The sequence below is a fragment of the Symphalangus syndactylus genome, chromosome 13 (assembly GCF_028878055.3).
Source record: "Symphalangus syndactylus isolate Jambi chromosome 13, NHGRI_mSymSyn1-v2.1_pri, whole genome shotgun sequence".
Lineage (NCBI taxonomy): Eukaryota > Metazoa > Chordata > Mammalia > Primates > Hylobatidae > Symphalangus > Symphalangus syndactylus.
The window spans coordinates 40927941-40948375 of NC_072435.2; the positions used below are offsets into that span (position 1 = coordinate 40927941).

A 20435-nucleotide genomic window follows, 5' to 3' on the forward strand; every position below is an offset into this window, starting at 1 on the left:
TGCTGGCTGCCTCTGTCACCATTTGACTTCCTCCTTTCCCATTTGGATGCTTTTTCTTTCTCTCTTTTTGCCTAATTGCTCTGGCTTGCTGCCTATATTATCATTTGAGCTCTGTTGCTCAGGCTGGAGTGCAGTGATGAAATCACAGCTCACTGTAACCTTGAACTCCTGAGCTCAAGTGATCCTCCCACCTCAGCCTCCAGGGTAGCTGGGACTGCAGGTGTGTGCCACCATGCCTGGTTAATTTTTCTTTTTTAATGTTTCGTGGAGACAGAGTCTTGCTATGTTGCTCAGTCTGGTCTCGAACTCCTGGCTCAAGCAATCTTCCCGCCTTGGCCTTCCAAAGCTTTGGGATTATAGGTATGAGCCTCCATGCCCAACCCTGGAATCCTAATTCTTGACCCAATGCTCATATCATCACCCTTGCCTGTACCATCCAGTGATATGGGCTAAAAGTTCCTGGATAACCGAAATTCACTAATAACCCACCTCAGAAGTGTCGAGGACTCTGTCTCCAGTTGCAAAAAGGCAGGCTTCTTTCACATGTGGTTCCACATATACTGAAACACCTCTTATATATAAGATGCTATGCTAGGGGTTGCAAAGGTGAGGGAGACATGGCATTAGGATTTAAGTGTAGCTTGTATTATTTTGATAGAATTTACAGCCTATCAGCTGCCTCTGCAGCAGAATAGCTGTGAGGCTTTGAGCAATTCACAGAACCTCTCTATGATGCAATTTCTTATCTGTAATGTGGAGATGCTGTGTGACAATGTAAAGCAATTTAAGCCTAATGCCAGGCTAAAGTAGCTGCTTAATAAATGTAAGCTTTGATTGATATTGGGACTATCAATATTGTTAATTCATCTGGAGCTGGAAAGACGGATGGGATTTCATCCGTACAGAGATGGTGGTTGAAGCCATGGAATTAGGAGATTCCTATAGGGAGAGGGAGTAGAAAAACAGAAGACCCCAGGAAGGATCCTGTGGGAGGAGCGTTATAGCAAAGATCTGGATACAGATGGTTTGGGTTCAAATCCCAGCTCTCTTATTTACTAGCTGTGTGATGTTGGACAAATAACATAACCTCTCTGTGCCCCAGTTTTCTCATCTGTAAGATGAGGATACCCCATGAGCATACTGATGATGCAACAGATTAATACATGTAAGATGCATAGTGAGTTTTCAAAAATGTTGGTTATCATTATTTTACTTGTATAAATTTATGGGATACAAGTGTAATTTTGTTACATGCATAGATTGCACAGTGGTGAAGTCAGGGTATCCACCATCCAAATGATGTACATTGTAACCATTAGGTAACTTCTTATTTTCCACTCTCCTTCTACTCCCTCAGCCTTCCCAGTCTTCATCGTCTATCATTCTACTCTCTATGTCCATGTGTCCACATTATTTAGCTCCCACTGATAAATGAGAACATGAGGCATTTGTCTTTTGGTGTCTGAGTTATTTCACTTAATATAATGACCTCTAAAATTAATAATAAAATTATCATTTATTTTCTTGTCGCAGGAAAATGATAAAGGAGGGAGAAGAAAGAATAGCAAGAGAAAAAGGAAGAAACTCAGGGCAGGGCTAGGTTGCAGCAGTTATCAAGAAGGAGAGGACATCAATTAGAAAACAAAACTTGCCAAGAGGAAGATGAACAACCTCTTAGAGGCTGGGTGCAGTGGCTCATGCCTGTAGTCTTAGCACTTTGGCAGGCTGAGGTGGGCGGATTGCCTGAGGTCAGGAGTTCGAGACCAGCCAGGGCATCATGGTGAAACCCCGTCTCTACTAAAAATACAAAAATTAGCCAGATATGGTGATGTGTGCCTGTAATCCCAGCTACTCAGGAGGCTGAGGCAGGAGAATCACTTGAACCCAGGAGGCAGAGGTTTCAGAGAGCCAAAATCGCACCACTGCGCTCCAACCTGGGTGACAGAGCGAGATTCCATCTCAAAAAACAAAACAAAACAAAACAAAACAAACAACCAAGCTACTAGATTGGATAGGAACATTTTAGGAATATTCGAGAGCATACTTTGAATAGGGTGGTCACGAAGGAAACCACACTCCAAAGGGAAAAGGTGAGAGTGTTCAGAGCAGAAGAAAGAGGAGGAGAAAATAACCAATTGTTGAACCAAGTGGTCCCTGACTGGGGGATAGGTTAACGCTCAGTCACTGTCACAGTCACACATACCTGGAAGAAGCAATGGTCCCTGCATTTCTGTGGTACAGGTATCCCACGCCAGCCAGCCCTGGAAGCTCCCTACTGTGCCGTAAGCCAACCACCTTTCCTAGCTCAAGAAATCTCATGAGAATTGAAGTATGCATCTTAGGTCAGCTGACTCATGAAATTGCTATCAGAAAAGCGAACTGCTTCCCCTCTTTCGCCATCAGACTCATGGTTCTGCTTTTCATTTATTTGCTGTACCTTTTCTGCCTAGCTATTGTTGATCACCTTTGGGATGACTGAGTCGGTAAATTCTAACTAGGAAATGCCCTGAAAGTTACATCACATTGCCCGAGGATTAGGAAGTGCCTTTGGGGCCAAAATAAATCTTAAATGAGCCTGTGGTTTTGAGCTGAGTAAACAAGATTTGAGGGCGTCTGTGTTGGTATCTGAAGTTTCCAGAGGAGTCATTTTCACATATCTTTCTCTTCCCCCAGTAGATGATACTTACTGGTTATGATTGCTGAGCCATAAGAAGTTAAGAGTCCCAAAGTCTCATAGAAGGTAATACATTATTTGGTTATTTGGACCAACCCTAACCAGTCACAGGACTTGGGAGAAAAGGTCTCTAAATCTATCCTTCCTCCAACGAATATTTATTTATTTATTTATTTATTTATTTATTTATTTATTTGGGTCTTGCTCTGTTACCCAGGCTGGAGTGCCGTGGCACAATCATAGCTCACTGCTACCTCAAACTCCTGGGCTCCAGCGATCCTCCCACCTCGGTCCTCTGAATTGTTAGGACTGCAGGTGCATGCCGCCATGCCTGGCTAATCTTTTTTAGTTTTTATTATTTTTTTTTGAAGAGAGAGAGGGCCTCGCTTTGTAGCCCAGGCTTGTCTTGAACTCCTGGGCTCAAGCAATCCTTCTGCCTCAGCCTCCCAGTGTTGGGATTACAGGTGTGAGCCACTGCACCCTGCCTCCCCTGCTTAAAACTCTTCTAAAGCTCTTCATTAGACTTAAAACACCAGACTTCCTACTGAAGCAGTGTCATTGTCTGGGGTTCGTCCTCTCATGCCAAGGAAATCAAGGATGTGGAAGCACAAGAAGTGAATTTAAGGCCGAGCACGGTGGCTCACCCCTGTAATCCCAGCACTTTGGGAGGCTGAGACGGGCGGATCACCTGAGGTCAGGAGTTGGAGACCAGCCTAGCCAACATGGTGAAACCCTGTCTGTACTAAAAATACAAAGATTAGCTGGGCATGGTGGCACATGCCTGTAATCCCAGCTACTCAGAAGGCTGAGGCAGGAGACTTGTTTGAACCCGGGAGGCAGAGGTTGCAGTGAACGAAGATTGTGTCACTGCATTCCAGCCTGGGTGACAGAGTGAGACTTCATCTAAGAGAAAAAAAAAGTGAGTTTAAGAGCAGAAGTTTAATAGGCAAGAGAAGAGAAAAAAGAGAAAAGCTCTGTCCTGTAGAGAGAGAGAGGGGGGTCCCAAGTGGGTCTTCCGGTCTCGTGGTGAAATACATGGGGTTTTATAGCCGAGCTTGAGGAGGTGAGGAGGAGCTGTCTGATTTACACAGGACCCGAGAGATTGGTGGGACTGGGTGTGCTGTTTGCATAGCACACAAAGAAGCTGGCTGCCCCATCCTCATCTTTTATTATGCAGATGGAGTCTCTACCTGGCTGGCACCATGTTGCCTGCTTTTTTACTGCACACATGGTGATAAAGAAAAGGGAAGAGGGAGCCTCCATGTTGAATATGCCTGCCCCCCAGGGAGCCTTTTCCTATTGGCACAGCTGCTGCATTTACCTTTGCAAACTTCCAGCTTGCTTATTTATGTTTGTAGCTCGATTTTCCAGACTGTTCTTTGTTGTGGTGGTGATGATGATGATGGTGATAATAACGGTTGCGGTGGTGATGGTGGTAATCATGGCAGTGGCAGTAGTGATGGTGGAGGTACAGGTGGTGGTGGTGATGATGAAGGGAGGGATGATGGTGATGATGATCATGGTTGCGATGATGGTGAAGATGGTGAAAGTGACGGTGATGGTAGTAGTGATGGTGGTGGTTACATTATGGTGATATTTTCAGAGATGGTGGTGATGATGGTGATTGAAGGTGACAGTTGCAGTGAAGGTGATTGTTGTGGTGATGGTGATGAAGGCTGTGATAGCAGTGGTGATGATGATGGGAGTGAAAATAGCAAAGGTGGTTGTTATATCGGTAATGGAGGTAAAGATGAAAAGAAATGATTTTGGGGCTGCTTTTTGTTAACAGGGAAGCCTTACTGAGGACTCTCTTACCCTCACCAGTTGCCTGAATAATGTCTTTTTAGCTCCTGTATCACGAGATACAACAGAAACAAAAATGAACAAACAAACAAGCAAACAAAAAAACCACTGCAAGAAAGTAGCTCTGGTGGCTACTGAAGACATGGTCATGGATTAAATCATTTAGGGAGAGATTATAGAGATTATGGCCTGTCAGCCCCTCCATGGGTTTTCCTCATCCACATCTTCAGCCTAATTTGCTATGACTCTCCCTTGTGCTTCCTGTGCATGGGACACAGATGTCTCTTTGTTTCCTGAACACATAGAGTTTTTTCCCACCCCAGGGCCTTTGCATGTGCTGTTGACGCTTTCCAGGATGCTTTCCACCTTAATATTCATGTTTGTCTCCTCTATAGTCCCCCAGTTTTTGACTTTTTCTCTGTCCCAACTTAGAAATCCAGAGTGCCTTGACTGCTCTGTGACATCGCCAGCTGTATGTTTTACCCTGCAGGCTCACACCAAGCTGAGATCTTGAACATCTCCAGGTACTGATAAAGGTGTTTAGGTTGTTTATCAAAACACTGCAAGAAGGTTGGGCGCGGTGGCTCACGCCTGTAATCCCAGCACTTTAGGAGGCTGAAGTGGGTAGATCACCTGAGGTCAGGAGTTCGAGACCAGCCTGGCAAACATGGTGAAACTCTGTCTCTACTAAAAATACAAAAATTAGCCAGATGTGGTGGCATGCGCCTGTAGTCCCAGCTACTTGGGAGGCTGAGGCAGGAGAATCGCTTGAACCCAGGGGGCGGAGGTTGCAGTGAGCCGAGATTGCATCATTGCACTCCAGCCTGGGCAAAAAGAGTGAAACTCCATCTCAAAACAAAAACAACAGAAACAAAAACGAACAGACAAACAAGCAAACAAACAAAAAAACCACTGCAGGAAAGTAGCCCCAAGACATGGTCATGGATTAAATCATTTAGGGAGAGATTATAGAGTGGAAAAAGAACCCTGAGTAACTCATTTAAAAACTCAGGCAATGTTAATTTGTGCAAAGGCAGTAGAAAAAAAAATAAAAAAAAAATAAAGGAATGGAGATGCAGCTAATAGAGGAGACAGGACAAGAATGGCCACAGAGATGGGGGGGCGGAGGTGGGAAATGAATGGAGTATGGTATTACGGAGCTAAAGGAAAGAGATCACACTGAATTAAGAATGAAAAATACCCACAGGACAGAGCTGCAAGGAGGTTGTTTGTATGCTTTTTTTTTTTTTTTGAGATGGAGTCTCGCTCTGTCGCCCAGGCTGGAATGCAGTGACGTGATCTCGGCTCACTGCAAGCTCCGCCTCCCGGGTTCACGCCATTCTCCTGCCTCAGCCTCCCGAGTAGCTGGGACTACAGGTGCCTGCCACCACGCCCGGCTGATTTTTTGTGTTTTTACTAGAGACGGGGTTTCACCGTGTTAGCCAGGATGGTCTCGATCTCCTAACCTCGTGATCCGCCCGCCTCGGTCTCCCAAAGTGCTGGGATTACAGGCGTGAGCCACAGCACCGGGCCCGGTTGTTTGTATTCTTAACAAGAACAATTACAGTAGGGAAGGTGGTGGTGGTGGTGATGATGATGATGCTGATGATAGTGGTTGTGGTGGTGGTTGTTATATATAAAGTTTTGGTGAAGCGAAAGAAATAGCACTCGAATATAAAATTTTCCTTTTAATTCTCAGCAAGGCAAGTTACTTCTATACAGAAGGGTGCGCCCTTACAGATGGAACAATGGCGAGCGCACACTAGGACATGGGAGGGGAATGGGTTCTTATCCCGGACTCACGTTGCCCCTGCTGCTGTGTCATTCCCCTATTGGCTAGGATTAGACCAAACAGGCTAAACTAATTCCGATTGGCTAATTTAAAGAGAACGACGGGGTGAGTGCTTTGGCGGGGGTCAGGGCAGAGCAGGTAGCGGGTAATTGGAATGAGTTAGGGTGGAGCAGGTGATCAGAATGCATTAGGGTGAAGTAGGTGATCAGAATGAATCAGGGTGGAGCAGGTAATCGGAATGAGTCAGGGTGGAGTAGGTAATCGAAAAAGGTTGCTTTACAAGGAAGTTAAGTTTAAAAGTAGAAGGCAAAGAATTGAACATACTGACATATTAATTCTTTGAAAAGAAATTTAGAACTCATATCTAACGTGGTGATGATGATGATAACGGTTGTGGTTGTGATGATGATGGTGATAAAATGGTTGCAGTGGTGATGGTGGTAATCATGGCAGTGGCAGTTGCGATGGTGGTGGTAAAGGTCGTGGTGGTGATGATGGAAGTGATGATGGTGGTGATGATGATGGTTGCGATGGTGCTGAAGGTGACGAAAGTGACGGTGATTGTAGTAGCGATGGTGGTGGTAACATTACTGTGATGTTTTCAGAGATGGTGATGATGGTGATTGATGGTGACAGTTGTAGTGAAGGTGATTGTTGTGATGGTGATGAAGGCTGTGATAGCAGTGGTGATGATGATGGGAGTGAAAATAGTGGAAGTGGTGGTTATGTTGATAGTGGAGGTAAAGATGGTGGTGATGCCAATAATGGTAGGGAAGGTGGTGGAGGTTGTGGTTATAATGGTGCAAGCCAGAATTATGTGGATTGAGGAAAAAGCACGAGGTGAAGAAGTGGAGACAGCAAGTGAAGTCACCTGTAAAGACAGTTGGAGAAAACAGTGTGAGCAAAGCAAGATGATCAAGAGACTTCCTTGGGTGTTTGGAGCATGGCAGAATTAGCTGGCTATTGGGATTGTCAAGGCCATGAACGTACACAGTAGGTTTGTTGGGCTCTCAACATCTTACTGTCCCAGCATGCGTGCTGTGAGGCTTCCTGATCATTCTGCCTAGTGATCGTCTAGGGGTGGGGTTGTAGAGGCAAGAGTTGATCAAGAGAGACAGGTGGTGCTACCTAATGGTTAGGCCAAAGTGGTTGACATAGTTTGGATGTTGTTCCCTCTAACTCTCATCTTGAAATGTAATCCCCAGTGTTGGAGGTGGGGCCTGGTGGGAGGTGATTGGATCATGGGGGTGGATTTTTCATAGCTGGTTTAGCACCATTTCCTCGGTGCTGTCCTCATGATAGTGAGTGAGTTCTCGCGAGATCTGGTTGTTTAAAAGTGTGTGACTCCTCCCCTCATCTCTCTTGCTCCTGCCCTCACCATGAGACACCTACTTTCCCTTCACCTTCCGCCATGATTGGAAGCTTCCTAGGCCTTCCCAGAAACCAAGCAGATGTCAGCTTCCTGTAAAGCCTGCAGAACCACGAGCCAGTTAAAACTCTTCTTTATCAATTACCCAGCCTTGGATATTCCTTTGTAACAATGCAAGAATGGCTTAACTCAGTAGTTATGCTATTACAGAATGTTGGCTGCAGAATCAGAATCCCTGGGTTCAAATCCTGGCTCTGCCACTGATTAGCTGTGTAACTTTGGGAAAGTTACTCAACCTGTCTTTTCTGCAGGCATCTCTGATCTGGGATAACTGCAATAGTCTTGTAACTCGCCCTTCTGTCCCATCCTCCACCGTGCAGTCAGGACAGCTTTCTGAAAGATGATTCTGGGCCCATCACACCTCTGCCTCACAACCCCTGAATATTTCACAGGCTAAATGCACTTACTTAGTAGGTGCATAAATCTCACCCCACTCTGGTCCCACTCCACTTCTCCAGCCTCATTTCCTACCCTTCTGCTTCAGCCTTTCTACCTTCCCTGATAAATTTTCTGTTTCCCTGAACTCCACATTCTATTTCTAGCCTTTCATCCCTTTGTACATGTGATTCTCTCAACCTGGAACGCCCCGCCAGTTTTTTTTTTTTTTTTTTTTTGAGACAAAGTCTCACTCTGTCACCCAGGCTGGAGTACAGTAACATGATCTTGGCTCACTGCAATCTCCGCCCCCCGGGTTCAAGCAATTCTCCTGCCTTAGCCTCCTGAGTAGCTGGGACTATAGGCACCTGCTGCCATGCCTGGCTAATTTTTGTATTTTTAGTAGAGATGGAGTTTCCTCATGTTGGTCAGGCTGGTCTTGAACTCCTGGTCTCCAGTGATCTGCCCTCCTTGGCCTCCCCAAGTGCTGGGATTACAGGCGTGAGCCACCGTGCCCCACCTGGAATGCCCTTTCTTTCTTGCCACTCTACTCCTGGCCACGTCCTTCAAGTGGCATTCTTTTGCATGTCCTTCCTTGTAAACTCTTGTGAAAGGAAAATAAAGTTTCAGGACCCCAATTCTGGAATAAAATTAAGCTGAAAGCGGAGTCAAGCAGACAGCTACAGATAAAAGGCCAGATATCTTCACAGGTAGCTACTGTATATTCATTTTATCTTACATAAAGTGCTGACTTACTGAGCACAAGGTGAATACATCATGGACTATTCCCCCACCTGCTCCTTTTTACTCTTGCAACACATGGGTTCAGTAATGTGACCAAACTCTCCCTCTTTCCCCTTCAGTCTGCTTTTCCCCCTTAAATATTGAAGCCCTCAAAATTATCTTTGGAGGAACAAACAGATGATAGTATGTTTTTCTGTGTTCCTTTCCTCCAGGCATGTTCTTAACCCTAGCAAAATAAGCTTCTAAATTGATTGAAACCTGTCGCAGATACTTTTTGGTGTGTAATCTCCACTGTCCCCTTCCCTGCCTCTAAGATAGAGTTAGCTTCTCTCATTTCTCTGTTCATATCCCATTTCATCAAATCTAAAGCATTATTAATTTTAAAGTACACCATTGGCCAGGTGCGGTGGCTCATGCCTGTAATCCCAGCACTTTGGGAGGCTGAGATGGGCGGATCACTTGAGGCCAGGAGTTTGAGACCAGCCTGGCCAACATGGTGAAACCCCATCTCTACTAAAAGTACAAAAAATTAGCCACGCGTGGTGGCACACACCTGTAATCCCAGCTACTCGGGAGGCTGAGGCAGGAGGATTGTTTGAACTCAGGAGGTGGAGGTTGCAGTGAGCCAAGATGGTGCCACCGTACTCCAGCCTGGGTGACAGAGCGAGACTCCATCTCAAAAATAAATAAATAAAGGTACACCATTATTTTATGTACCACTACACCTAACCATTAAACTATGACACAATGCTTTATTATTCTTTATAAATTTTTATTTTATTCTTGAATGAGCTATAATAGATTTATTTAGAAATGAATATTTATCATGCATGGCTCTGTTGCATGCATACAAAAGAAACTAGCAGTGGGAACTAAATTTGTTAAGATGTTCTTGAAGCTTCTTCATATTCAGAATCTTCTAAATTACTTTCAACACAGTCATTGATGCCCACGTTTCAATGTCCATGTTTCTCTATATCAGTAGTTCTCAAGATGTGGTCCCCAGATCAGTTGCATCAATATTGTCTGGGAATTTGTTAGAAATGCAGATTCTTGGGCCTGGTGTGGTGGCTCATGCTGGTAGTCCCAGCACTTTGGGAGGTTGAGGTGGGCGGATCACAAGGTCAAGAGATCGAGACCATCCTGGCTAACATGGTGAAACTCCATCTCTACTAAAAATACAAAAATTAGCTGGGCGTGGTGGTGGCCACCTGTAATCCCAGCTACTCAGGAGACTGAGGCAGGAGAATCGCTTGAACCTGGGAGGTGGAGGTTGCAGTGAGCTCAGATCACACCACTACACTCCAGCCTGGCGACAGAGTGAGACTTCATCTCAAACTAACAAATAAATAAATAAATAAATAATGCAGATTCTTGGACCATATCCAGACCTGCTGAATCAGAAATGTTGAGATAGAGCCCAGTGAGTGTTTTTTAACAGACCTTCCAGGTGATTCTGATACATGCTTAAGTTTGAGAACCCAGCTTTGCATGGTATTGTTCTCTAGACCATCAGGAGTATTGTGATGTAGCATTTATTCAAAGAACCCATGAGAGAACTAGAGGCCATTGCTAGTTCTCTGCCACCCTCACGTTGCTTAGTGGGGCACCTGAGAATAAATCAAATGTTTTCCAACTGTGACGACAAATGAGATTATAATTCCTTTTCATAACCAAGTTATTGTGGTATAATATTCCAGGGGCTTTCTTGCTGGAAATCTAAAAGTGTGTTCTCAGTTATCTCTGAGAGTTTCTCTCAGGTTCACCTCATAGATGCCCCTGAATAGCCCTTTCCATCCTTCCATGCATCCATCCATTTATCCATCCATCCATCCATCCATCCATCCATCCATCCATCCATCCATGCATCCATGCATCCATCCATCCATCCATGCATCCATGCATCCATGCATCCATCCACCCATCCACTCACCCAGCCATCTACCTTTCATCCGTTCACTCACCGACCTATTCTTTTCATCCACCAGCCCGTTTATGCACTCATCCATCCACTTAGTCACACACTCAACTTTTCATCTTGGGTGACAGAGGTTGGGATGCTCGTGATTTTGGTGAGGATAGAGATTGACATGCAAATTATTTTTGGTGTGGGATAGAGGCTGGGATGCACATGATTTTTTAGGGGGATAGAGGTTGGAATGCACATGATTTTTGGGGAGTTAGAGGTTGGGATGCTTATGATGTTTTGGGGGATAGAGGTTGGGATGCACGTGATCTTTGGGGGGATAGAGACTGATATGCACATGATGTTTTGGGGGGATAGAGGTTGGGATGCATGTGATTTTTTGGGGGTAGGGTTTGTAATGCACATGAGTTGTTGGAGGTAAGGGTTGGGATGCACTTGATTTGTTTGGGGGATGAGGATTAGAATGCACCGAATTAGTTGGGCTCTGTGGCTCACACCTGTAATCCCAGCACTTTGGGAGGCCAAGGTGGGTGGATCATGAGGTCAGGAGTTCAAGACCAGTTTGGGCAAGATGGCGAAATCCTGTCTCTAATAAAAATACAAAAAATTAGCCGGGTGTGGTGGTGGGCACCTGTAATCCCAGCTACTCGGGAGGCTGAGGCAGGAGAATCACTTGAACCTGGGAGGTGGAGGTTGTGGTGAACCGAGATTGTGCCATTGCACTCCAGCCTGGGCAACACAAGTCCCCTCCCCCTCAAAAGAAGAGAATTTACCGAATTTTGAGGGGAGTGTAGGGTTCATAATGCACATGATTTTTGGGAGGGGTTTATAATGCACAAGATTTGCTGGGGGGCAGGGTTTAGGATGCATTTGATTTGTTGGAGGGATAAGGGTTAAAATGCACAAGATTTTTTTTTTTCTTGGTTGCAGGGAGTGGGATGCACATGATTTTTGAGGCACAGAGGTTGGGATGCCCATGACTTTGGGGGTAGGGGTTGTAATGCATGTGACTTCTTACAGAGGGGTTACTCCTAGAAGAAGAGAACTGAAGAAGAAGGACAGGACACAGGAAGGAGCTAAACAAGGAGGTAGACTCAGCAAGAGTCCAGCCTCAGGCTAATCCCACGGGGAGCTCTGGACTGTGCACCATGGAGTTGATCCATCTTGAGGCAGGGCCCTTATACAAGGCCCTTATGTCAGTCAATCATTGGCTGTGGCTGCCCTGGGGGTGGGTGCGAGCCAAACCTCACAGGTAAATGAATGAATGCAACCATGAAGGGCAACTGGGTGGAGCTCCAGAAGCATCGACTGCATTGCTGAAACCTTTATCTGGGTCATGCTCACCCACTGCCTCAAATGTTGCTACACAGAGTATGAATGCCACTTCCTCTTCATTTTAAAGTGTTCAAAATAACAATTCTCATTAGCCATGTTGCAACATCACATGATAAATATGGGGGTGAGCAGCTTCCACATGATTCTTTTTTTCAATTTCTGTTGTTATTTTTCATTGAAAAAATAAGAATTGTATATATTGATGGGGTACTATGTAACGTGTTGATATATGTATACATGTGGAATAATTTTACCAAGTGAATTAACACATTCATTACTTCACATACTTATATATTTTGTTGTAGTGAGAATATTAAATATATTTATACATATATATATATTTTTTTTTTCTTTTTTTTAGAGACAGGGTCTTGCTCTGTTGCCCAGGTTGGAGTGCAGTGATGTGACCATAGCTCACTGCAGCCTCGAACTCCTGGGATCAAGCGGTCCTCTTGCTCCAGCCTCCTGAGTAGCTGGGACTACGGGGGCATGCCACCACGCCTGGCTCGTATATATATATATATTTAGTAGAGATGGGGTCTTGCCATGTTGCCTAGGCTGGTCTCCAACTCCAGAGCTCAAGCCCTCCTCCCACCTCGGCTTCCCAAAGTGCTGGGAATACAGGCATGAGCGACTGTGCCTGGCCAAAATGTATTTTTTATAACAATTTTCAAATATACAATGAATTATTAACTATTGGCACCTTGCTGGGCAATAGATCTTGAAAACTCATTCCTCCTGTTTAACTGGAACTTCATATTCTTTGGCGCAAGTAATGCTTAATTCTTTTTTTATATTTTGAGACAGAGTCTCACTCTGTCACCCTGGCTGGAGTGCAGTGGTGTGATTCTCAGCTCACTGCATCCTCTGCCTCCCAGTTTCAAGCGCCTCTCCTGCCTCAGCCTCCTGACTAGCTGGGATTACAGATGCCTGCCACCACGCCCAGCTAATTTTTGTATTTTTAGTAGAGACGGGGTTTCACCATGTTGGCCAGGCTGGTCTCGAACTCCTGACCTCTAGTGATCCGCCCACCTCAGCCTCCTAAACTGCTGGGATTACAGGTGTGAGCCACCGCGTCTGGCTGTAATGCTTAATTCTTGACAGGCTCAAAGATGATCATGGCAGCCAGCTTGGTAGTCAGGTTGAATTTATTTAAGTGTAGATCCCTACAGAGAGGATGCTGTTGATCCCTCACCCAGATCCCATTTTCTGGTTTATTTTCTAGAACTATTTCCATGAGAAATAAAATCAAATTTTATTAATGTCAAGAAAGTATTTCTTTGCCCTAAGGAACAAACGGATTGTTCTGTAGGGACTCATCCCCCAGCTGTTGTAAATTAGTTGCTATCACTCACGGCTGTCTGATACATCAACCTGAAATCATCAAAAGCATCCGATTCCAGTTTTAAAGAGCTTATTCAAGAGAAAAGCTAGGAATAGCCATTCTGGGATGCACAAACTCTACAGAAATGGAGTTAATGCTCTGAAGTTAGAAGCTAAGTTCTTGCTTGTATAGGAAGACAAAGAAATTTAACAGGATTACATTTTCTATACAAGGCTGGTTTATGAGTTATAACAAGTTAGTTGCATTTTTTTTTCTGTGTGATTTGTTTTCTTTTTGTTGTAGCTGGCTTTCATTTTCTTTCCAATTTAAAAGCATGTATTTAACATTCCCTCTAAAGGCAATGTAATAGCCATGAAGTCCTTATGTGAGAAAGGGAAAAGGGAAGTTAATTTATAACGAAAGTCAACAGCAGAGAAGGAAGGGTCTTCCCTGGCTCTTCAACCACCTGTAACATTTTACAAAACAGTGCCAGTAAAGGAAAAGGTTTAATCTGTAATCAGAGAAACAAAAGCTATGGTTTCCTGGGTTTGAGCTGCCTGTTACGTGACTCGGGCTCTGTAATTCACATTCCTTTAAGGCCCTAAATAATTTAACTGAGTTCCAACAGCTTAATTTTCTTTTTATTTAGAGATGGATTCTCACTGTCACCCAGACTGGAGTGCAGTGGTGTGATCATGGCTTACTGCAGCCTTGAACCCCTGGACTCAATCGATTCTCCCACCTTAGCCTCCTGAGTAGCTGGGACAACAGGCATATGCCACTATGCCTAATTAAATTTTTTTTTTTTTTTTTTGTAGAGACAGGCATCTTGGTACGTGGCCCAGGCTGGCCTCAAACTCCTGGCTTCAAGTGATCTTCCCACCTAGGCTTCGCAAAATGTCGGTATTACAGGCATGAGCCAACTGTGTCCAGCCCCAATAGCTTAAATTTTGAATGACTAATTTTATACCTCCTTCAGATAATTGCTGCCTCAGCTGAACAGGAGTTGCTCTGGGAGGTTATGATCCCCCACCCTTAGGAGGCATCTTGCAGCCAATGGCTATCCAAGATGGGGGTACAAAATGCCAGCTCCTTTCCTCAAAGTGGAATGGGACCAATTCTGTGTCTTATACTCCAGAGCTCCCTATGGGATTAGGCTGAAGCTTGACTCCAGCTGAGCCCACATCTTTGTTCAACTCCTTCCTTTCCTTCCTACCCTGATTTCCTTACTCCCTCTCTCCCGAGAGCACCCCAGCAAATCATGAGGACTTACCCTCCTCCCAAGGATTGTGACCTAACCAAATCCCTCCCTTATTTGGTTATGTCATCAACACAAAAGAAGAAATAATTCAAGTTTCCTAACACTTTCTGGTTTTATCCTGAGATGAGATTTAAAAATATAATGCTTGGTTTATAGTAAGACACAAATAAGATCCCCTGTTATCAATACTACTTTATTGATGATGATGATAATAATGATGATTGAGTCCTATTTCAGAGTGCTTAATTTCTTTTTGAAATTGAGATAGTCTTTCTATATCGCCCAGGCTGGTCTTGAACTTCTGGCCTCAAGTGATCCTCCTGCCTTGGCCTTCCAAAGCACTGGGATTACAGGCATGAGCCACCGCGCCCAGCTCAGAGGGCTTAGTCTTTACATTATAGTGCCATCTTCTGGTAAGATTAAAGAAAAAGAAATCCAAAGTAGCTTCAAATGCTGGGCTTTAGGAAGCTGGGTTGAAGTATGGATGAAGGTCTAAATCCTCCGGGTATGAGGGGTTGAGGCAAATCCTACAGAGATATTAACTTGTTCTTTTTTACATCACCTTAAATCTATTATTGTATCTTTATTATTCTGGGACATTCAGGCCCAAAGATACTCATTAAGTCAATAAGCTAAATTTAGTGACAAGTGCATGAGAATGAGAGTTAGGAAGCCTGATCGTGACATTTATTCATTCATGCATTTGTGAACCCATCCATCCATCTGACAAATGTTTAAGGTATGTGGTCTCTGTGCTCGGTGATTTCATGTCAGGTTGATTCATTTTATTCAGTCTTTACTTTCTCACATTTAAAATGGGGTTAACAATGGAAAACAGTGTGGCGATTCCTCAAAGACCTAAAAACAGAAATACCATTTGGCCCAGCAATCTCGTTACTGGGTATCTACCCAAAGAAATATAAATCATTCTATCATGAAGACACATGCGCGTGTAAGTTCGTTGCAGCATTACTCACAATAGCAAAGATACGGAACTAACCTAAATGCCCCATCAATAGCAGGCTATATAAAGAAAATGTACATGCACACCATAGAATACTATGCAGACATAAAAAAGAATTAGCTCATGTTATTTGCAGGGACATTGATGCACTGGAGCCATCATCCTTAGCAAACTAACACAGGAACAGCAGACCAAATACTGCATGTTCTCACTTCTTTTTTTTTGAAACGGAGTCTAGCTCTATTGCCCAGGCTGGATTGCAATGGTGTGATCTCTGCTCACTGCAACTTCCGCTTCCCATGTTCAAGTGATTCTCTTGCCTCACCCTCTCGGGTAGCTGGGATTACAGGCGCCTGCCACCATGCCCGGCTAATTTTTGTATTTTTAGTAGAGACGGGGTTTCACCATGTTGGCCAGGCTGGTCTTGAACTCCTGACCTCAGGTGATTCGCCCGCCTCAGCTTCCCAAAGAGCTGGGATTACAGGTGTGAGCCACCACGCTTGGCCACTGACTCCTTTCTTATTCCTAGCTTTGTTGAGATATAGTTAACAAATAAAAATTGTATATTTAAGGTGTACAACTTGATTGTTTTGATATACACACAGTGAACTAATGAAGCAATTAGCACATCCATCACCTCACATATTTGCCTTTTTTTTTTTTTTGGTGATAAGAACACGTAAGACCTACCCTCTTAGCACATTTCAAGTACATAACACATTCCTGTTAACTACAGTCACCATACTGTACATTAGATCTCCAAAACTTATTTATCTGAAATAACTGAACCTTTGTACATTTTGTTTTTTAAATGATACTTTTTAATTTTTATTTTTAGAGACAGTGTCTTGCTATGTAGCCCAGGCTGGTCATCTGGAACTCCTAGACTCAAGCGATCCTCCTGCCTTGGCCTCCCAAAGTGTGCTGGGATTACATGCATGAGCCACCATGCCCGGCCCAACTTCTTTGTAAGAACATTTAGCTTAAAACACAGATAAATTGTACTGCATAAAGGTATTTTCTTTCTTTATATCCTTATTCTATAAGCTGTTTTTCATTTTTTTTTTTGAGACGGAGCTTCACTCTTGTCACACAGGCTGGAGTGCAATGGCGAGATCTCGGCTCACTGCAACCTCCACCTCCTGGGTTCAAGCAATTCTCCTGCCTCAGCCTCCCGAATAGCTGGGATTACAGGCGAATGCCACCACGCCCAGCTAATTTTTGTATTATTAGTAGAGACTGGGGTTTCACCATGTTGGCCAGGCTGGTCTCGAACTCCTGACCTCAAGTGATCTGCCCGCCTCGGCCTCCCAAAGTCTTGGGATTGCAGGCGTAAGCCACCGCGCCCAGCCTTTTCATATTTTTAAAACCTTTTTAAATGACTGGCAGAGACTTGTTTACACCAGCATTACCATAAACGTGAGTAATGTGTTGCACTGCAGCATTGTGACAGCTACAACATCACTAGGTGATGAGATTTTCAGCTCCGTTATAACCTTATGGGATCACAACTGTGTATGTTTCGTGGTTTACCAAAACGTTGTTATGTGGTGCATGACTGTACATGTGCTTGATATATAAAGAATACCAGGGAACTAGTGACAGTGGTTGTTTCAGGGGAGGAAAATTTAGGAATAGAGTGAGCCTCTCGTTTGAACTTTTCCTATAGGTATGTATTATGTATACTACATAATAAATAATTTTTAAAAAGTCAGATCTATGTCTTAGATTCACACATCTTATTTTTAGTGAGAAAGGCAAGCTGTAGAAGAAACAAAAATACATCATTCTATTTTTAGAATAAAGACAGTTGACCCGTGAACACCAAAGGTTTGAACTGTGGCTATCCCCTTATAGGTAGATTTTTTTCTACCTTTGTCCTCCTTGGGACAGCAAGACCAAGCCCTCCCTTTCCTCAGCCTACTCAGGGTGAAGCTAACGATGAAGACCTTTATTTATGATCTTTATGATCACTTCCACGTAACGAAGAGTAAATATATTTTCCCTTCTTCATGATTTTCTTAATAACACTTTCTTTTCTCTGAGCTTAGTTTAAGAATATGGCATATAATACATATACAAAATATGTGTGTTAACTATATGTTATTGGTAAGGCTTCTGGTTAACAGTAGGCTATTAGTAGGTAAGTTTTTAGGGAGTCAAAAGAAGTGAATTTTCCACTGCACAGGGTGGCGCCCCAACTCCCCTTGCCTAAGGCTCAGCCATATATAAATATACAAAACGATCTTAAGCATGGATATATTTTTGTAGGGGATTGGATTAAGCCCATGGATAAAGGTGGAAGGGGCTGGAGAAAAAGGAAGGAGAAAAGGGTAAGTTAAATATTGAGCATCCCTAAAGAGCCCCGGAGAAGGGTCGGGTGTCTCCTCTCAACCCTTGAAGCCCAGGTCCCGTCATCCCGCTTTCCGAGTGCAAGGTCCGCTCCCATTCCCACCCCAAGCACAAGCCCCACCCCATTTTTGCCCCTTAGGCGCACTACCCGCCCCTACTACCACCCTCCAAACCAAGGCCCCGCCCACTCCGCCATTGGGGTGCAAGCCCCGCCCATCCGCCATCGGAGGGCAAGCCCCGCCCATCCGCCATCGGAGGGCAAGCCCCGCCCATCCGCCGTCGGAGGGCAAGCCACACCCCGCCCCGCCCCCGAGCAAGGCCCCGCCCCACTTTTGCCCCTGGGACCTAAGCCCCACCCCTATCTCCGTCCCTCGGACATGGGCTCCGCCCCCAGCATCCCCTCCATGCTCTGTGGGACCCCACTCCAGAGCGTAACCTCATCCCCCGCGTAAGAATACTAGAATTTCTCCTTGGAGGCTAAAGAAGAGGTTAGTTTTTCTGCCGCCGCCTAAGGCTACTCTGGCCACAACAGCCTGGCCACAGCCACTTCCGTTCCCGGCGGCCCCGAGACCGGAAGCAGAAGTGCGCCCGGCGGCGGCCCACGGCGGCTGAGCTGTGCTGCGCGGCGCGGTGCGGTGCGGTGGGAGTGTCTCCAGCTGGTCTGCAGGTGTTGCCCGGCCCCTCGGGAGGGCGGGGAGGGCTCGTATGGAGCGGGGAGGGGCTGGAGGGCCTAGAACAGCTCCGCCCGTCTGAGGTGCTTCCTCCCTGCGATCATCCCGGGGCTGGCGTGAGGCCCGCACAGCCAGGGCTTCGCATCTGGGCGCCCACCGCCCGGTCTTTCGCTCTCAAGTACCCCCGGTCCGGGCAGATAGGGTTTTTATTCTGTCAAAAGGGGAATCCCAAACCGTCCAGGTCCCACAGCTCAGGAATGTGGTGACACTGGCCCCAACCCTCACCTCTTCTTCCAATTTTTAGGGAAAGTGCATAAAGAGAGCCCTACCTTGCCTATAGTATGCAAGATAACTGCGAATTAGTAATTCACGTTTTATTTGATGTGATACTTAATATTATCTAGCTTTGCGACTGGAAAGTGAGGTCTGGGTCCACATGTGCAAACTGGTTTAATTGATTGGCCAAATTTACTTAAAAAATTGAATGCATCCTCCATTAAGGAATGAATTAGATGACGAGAGATTTCTTTTGGACACTGACGATTTGAAGTCTTTTAGCTTGATATCTGTTAGCTTGGCTTTGCATCTCTTCCTTTTCCATAACTTTTTCTTTTTTCTTTTCTTTCTCATAAGAAAGCTTTTGGCCAGGCTTGGTGGCTCACTCCTATAATCCTAGCACTTTGGGAGGCCGAGGCAGGTGAATCACCTGATGTCAGGAGTTGGAGACCAGCCTGGCCAATATGGTGAAACCCTGTCTTTACTAAAAATACACAAATTAGCCGAGCGTAGTGGTGGGCGCCCGTAATCCCAACTACTTGGGAGGCTGAGGCAGGAGAATCGCTTGAACCCCAGAGGCGAAGGTTGCAGTGAGCTGAGATTGTGCCACCGCACTCTGGCCTGGGTGACAGAGCAAGACTCCATCTCAAAAGCAACAAAAGGAGGAGTTTTTAATTTTTTTTCTTTATTTTCTATGTTTGAGACGACTTTTACTTCTGCTGTGGGCATCAAGTTTCTCACTGTGAGGTGAGGGTATCTTAAGAAAAGCTGTTTCTCAGTTATTTCACAAATATTATTATCAAGGAAACGTTAAGACTGTTATTCAGATCTTTTCAAGTTAGCTCCAGTCCTTCCCCCAAGCATGTGAATCACAGAGCTTCAAAACTAATGGGACTTCAGGGAAAAGACGATATAAACTTTGTTAGTACTGGAAATTCAAATTGAGTTGGCCATAAGTGGGATGTCTTTTTTAATATTGGGGTTAAAGCTCATGTCTACTGAGAAATGAGGAAAAAATTAACTCCAGAGGAAAATCACGGATCAGATTTCAGTTTTATGAGTGAGGTGTTTGTTTCCATAAAGAATATATGCGCTTGCCTTGCCTTTTTAAAAAGAATTAATATTGTTTCTTAAAGATACCTGAAACTTGTGTGATTATGTCTTATGAAAGACAGGCATTTTAAGTTATTCTTATATTTGAGTTTTATGGTGTCATACTGTCTTTTTTTGTTTGTTTGTTTGAGACAGAGTCTCACTTCATCACCCAGGCTGGAGTGCAATGGCACAATCTCGGCTCACTGCAGCTTCCACCTCGTGGATTCAAGCAATTCTCGTTCCTCAGCCTCCCAGGCAGCTGTGATTACAGGCGCCCGCCACCATGCCCAGCTAAGTTTTGTATTTTTAGTAGAGACGGGGTTTCACCAAGTTGGCCAGGCTGGTCTGGAACTCCTGGCCTCAGGTGATCCACCTGCCTCGGCCTCCCAAAGTGCTGGGATTATAGGCGTGAG

General features: G+C 44.8%; 2 protein-coding genes across 9 annotated transcripts in view; one reads left to right on the top strand and one right to left on the bottom strand.

Moving 5' to 3' along the window:
* ADGRE3 (adhesion G protein-coupled receptor E3) overlaps positions 1–2302 on the bottom strand; it is a 57157-nt gene extending 54855 nt beyond the window's left edge. For all 3 annotated transcript variants that reach the window (XM_055235531.1, XM_055235530.1, XM_055235528.1), the window contains exon 1: positions 2204–2302. In XM_055235531.1, coding sequence (XP_055091506.1) covers positions 2204–2228 — 25 coding nt within the window. In that variant the 5' untranslated portion in view covers positions 2229–2302. The remainder of the gene's footprint in view (positions 1–2203) is intronic.
* A 16066-nt stretch (positions 2303–18368) lies between these two features.
* The window catches only part of ZNF333 (zinc finger protein 333), a 32353-nt gene continuing 30286 nt past the window's right edge, over positions 18369–20435 (top strand). For 3 of the 6 annotated variants that reach the window (XM_055235526.2, XM_055235521.2, XM_055235524.2), the window contains exon 1: positions 18495–18647. Coding sequence is in view for 1 of the 6 variants with exons in the window: in XM_063616313.1 (XP_063472383.1) it covers positions 20092–20386 (295 nt within the window). In the remaining 5 variants the exon portion in view is untranslated. Of the gene's footprint in view, positions 18469–18494; positions 18648–19684; positions 20387–20435 lie in introns of those variants that run through there. The other 3 variants (XM_055235522.2, XM_055235525.2, XM_063616313.1) reach the window with 3 other exon arrangements.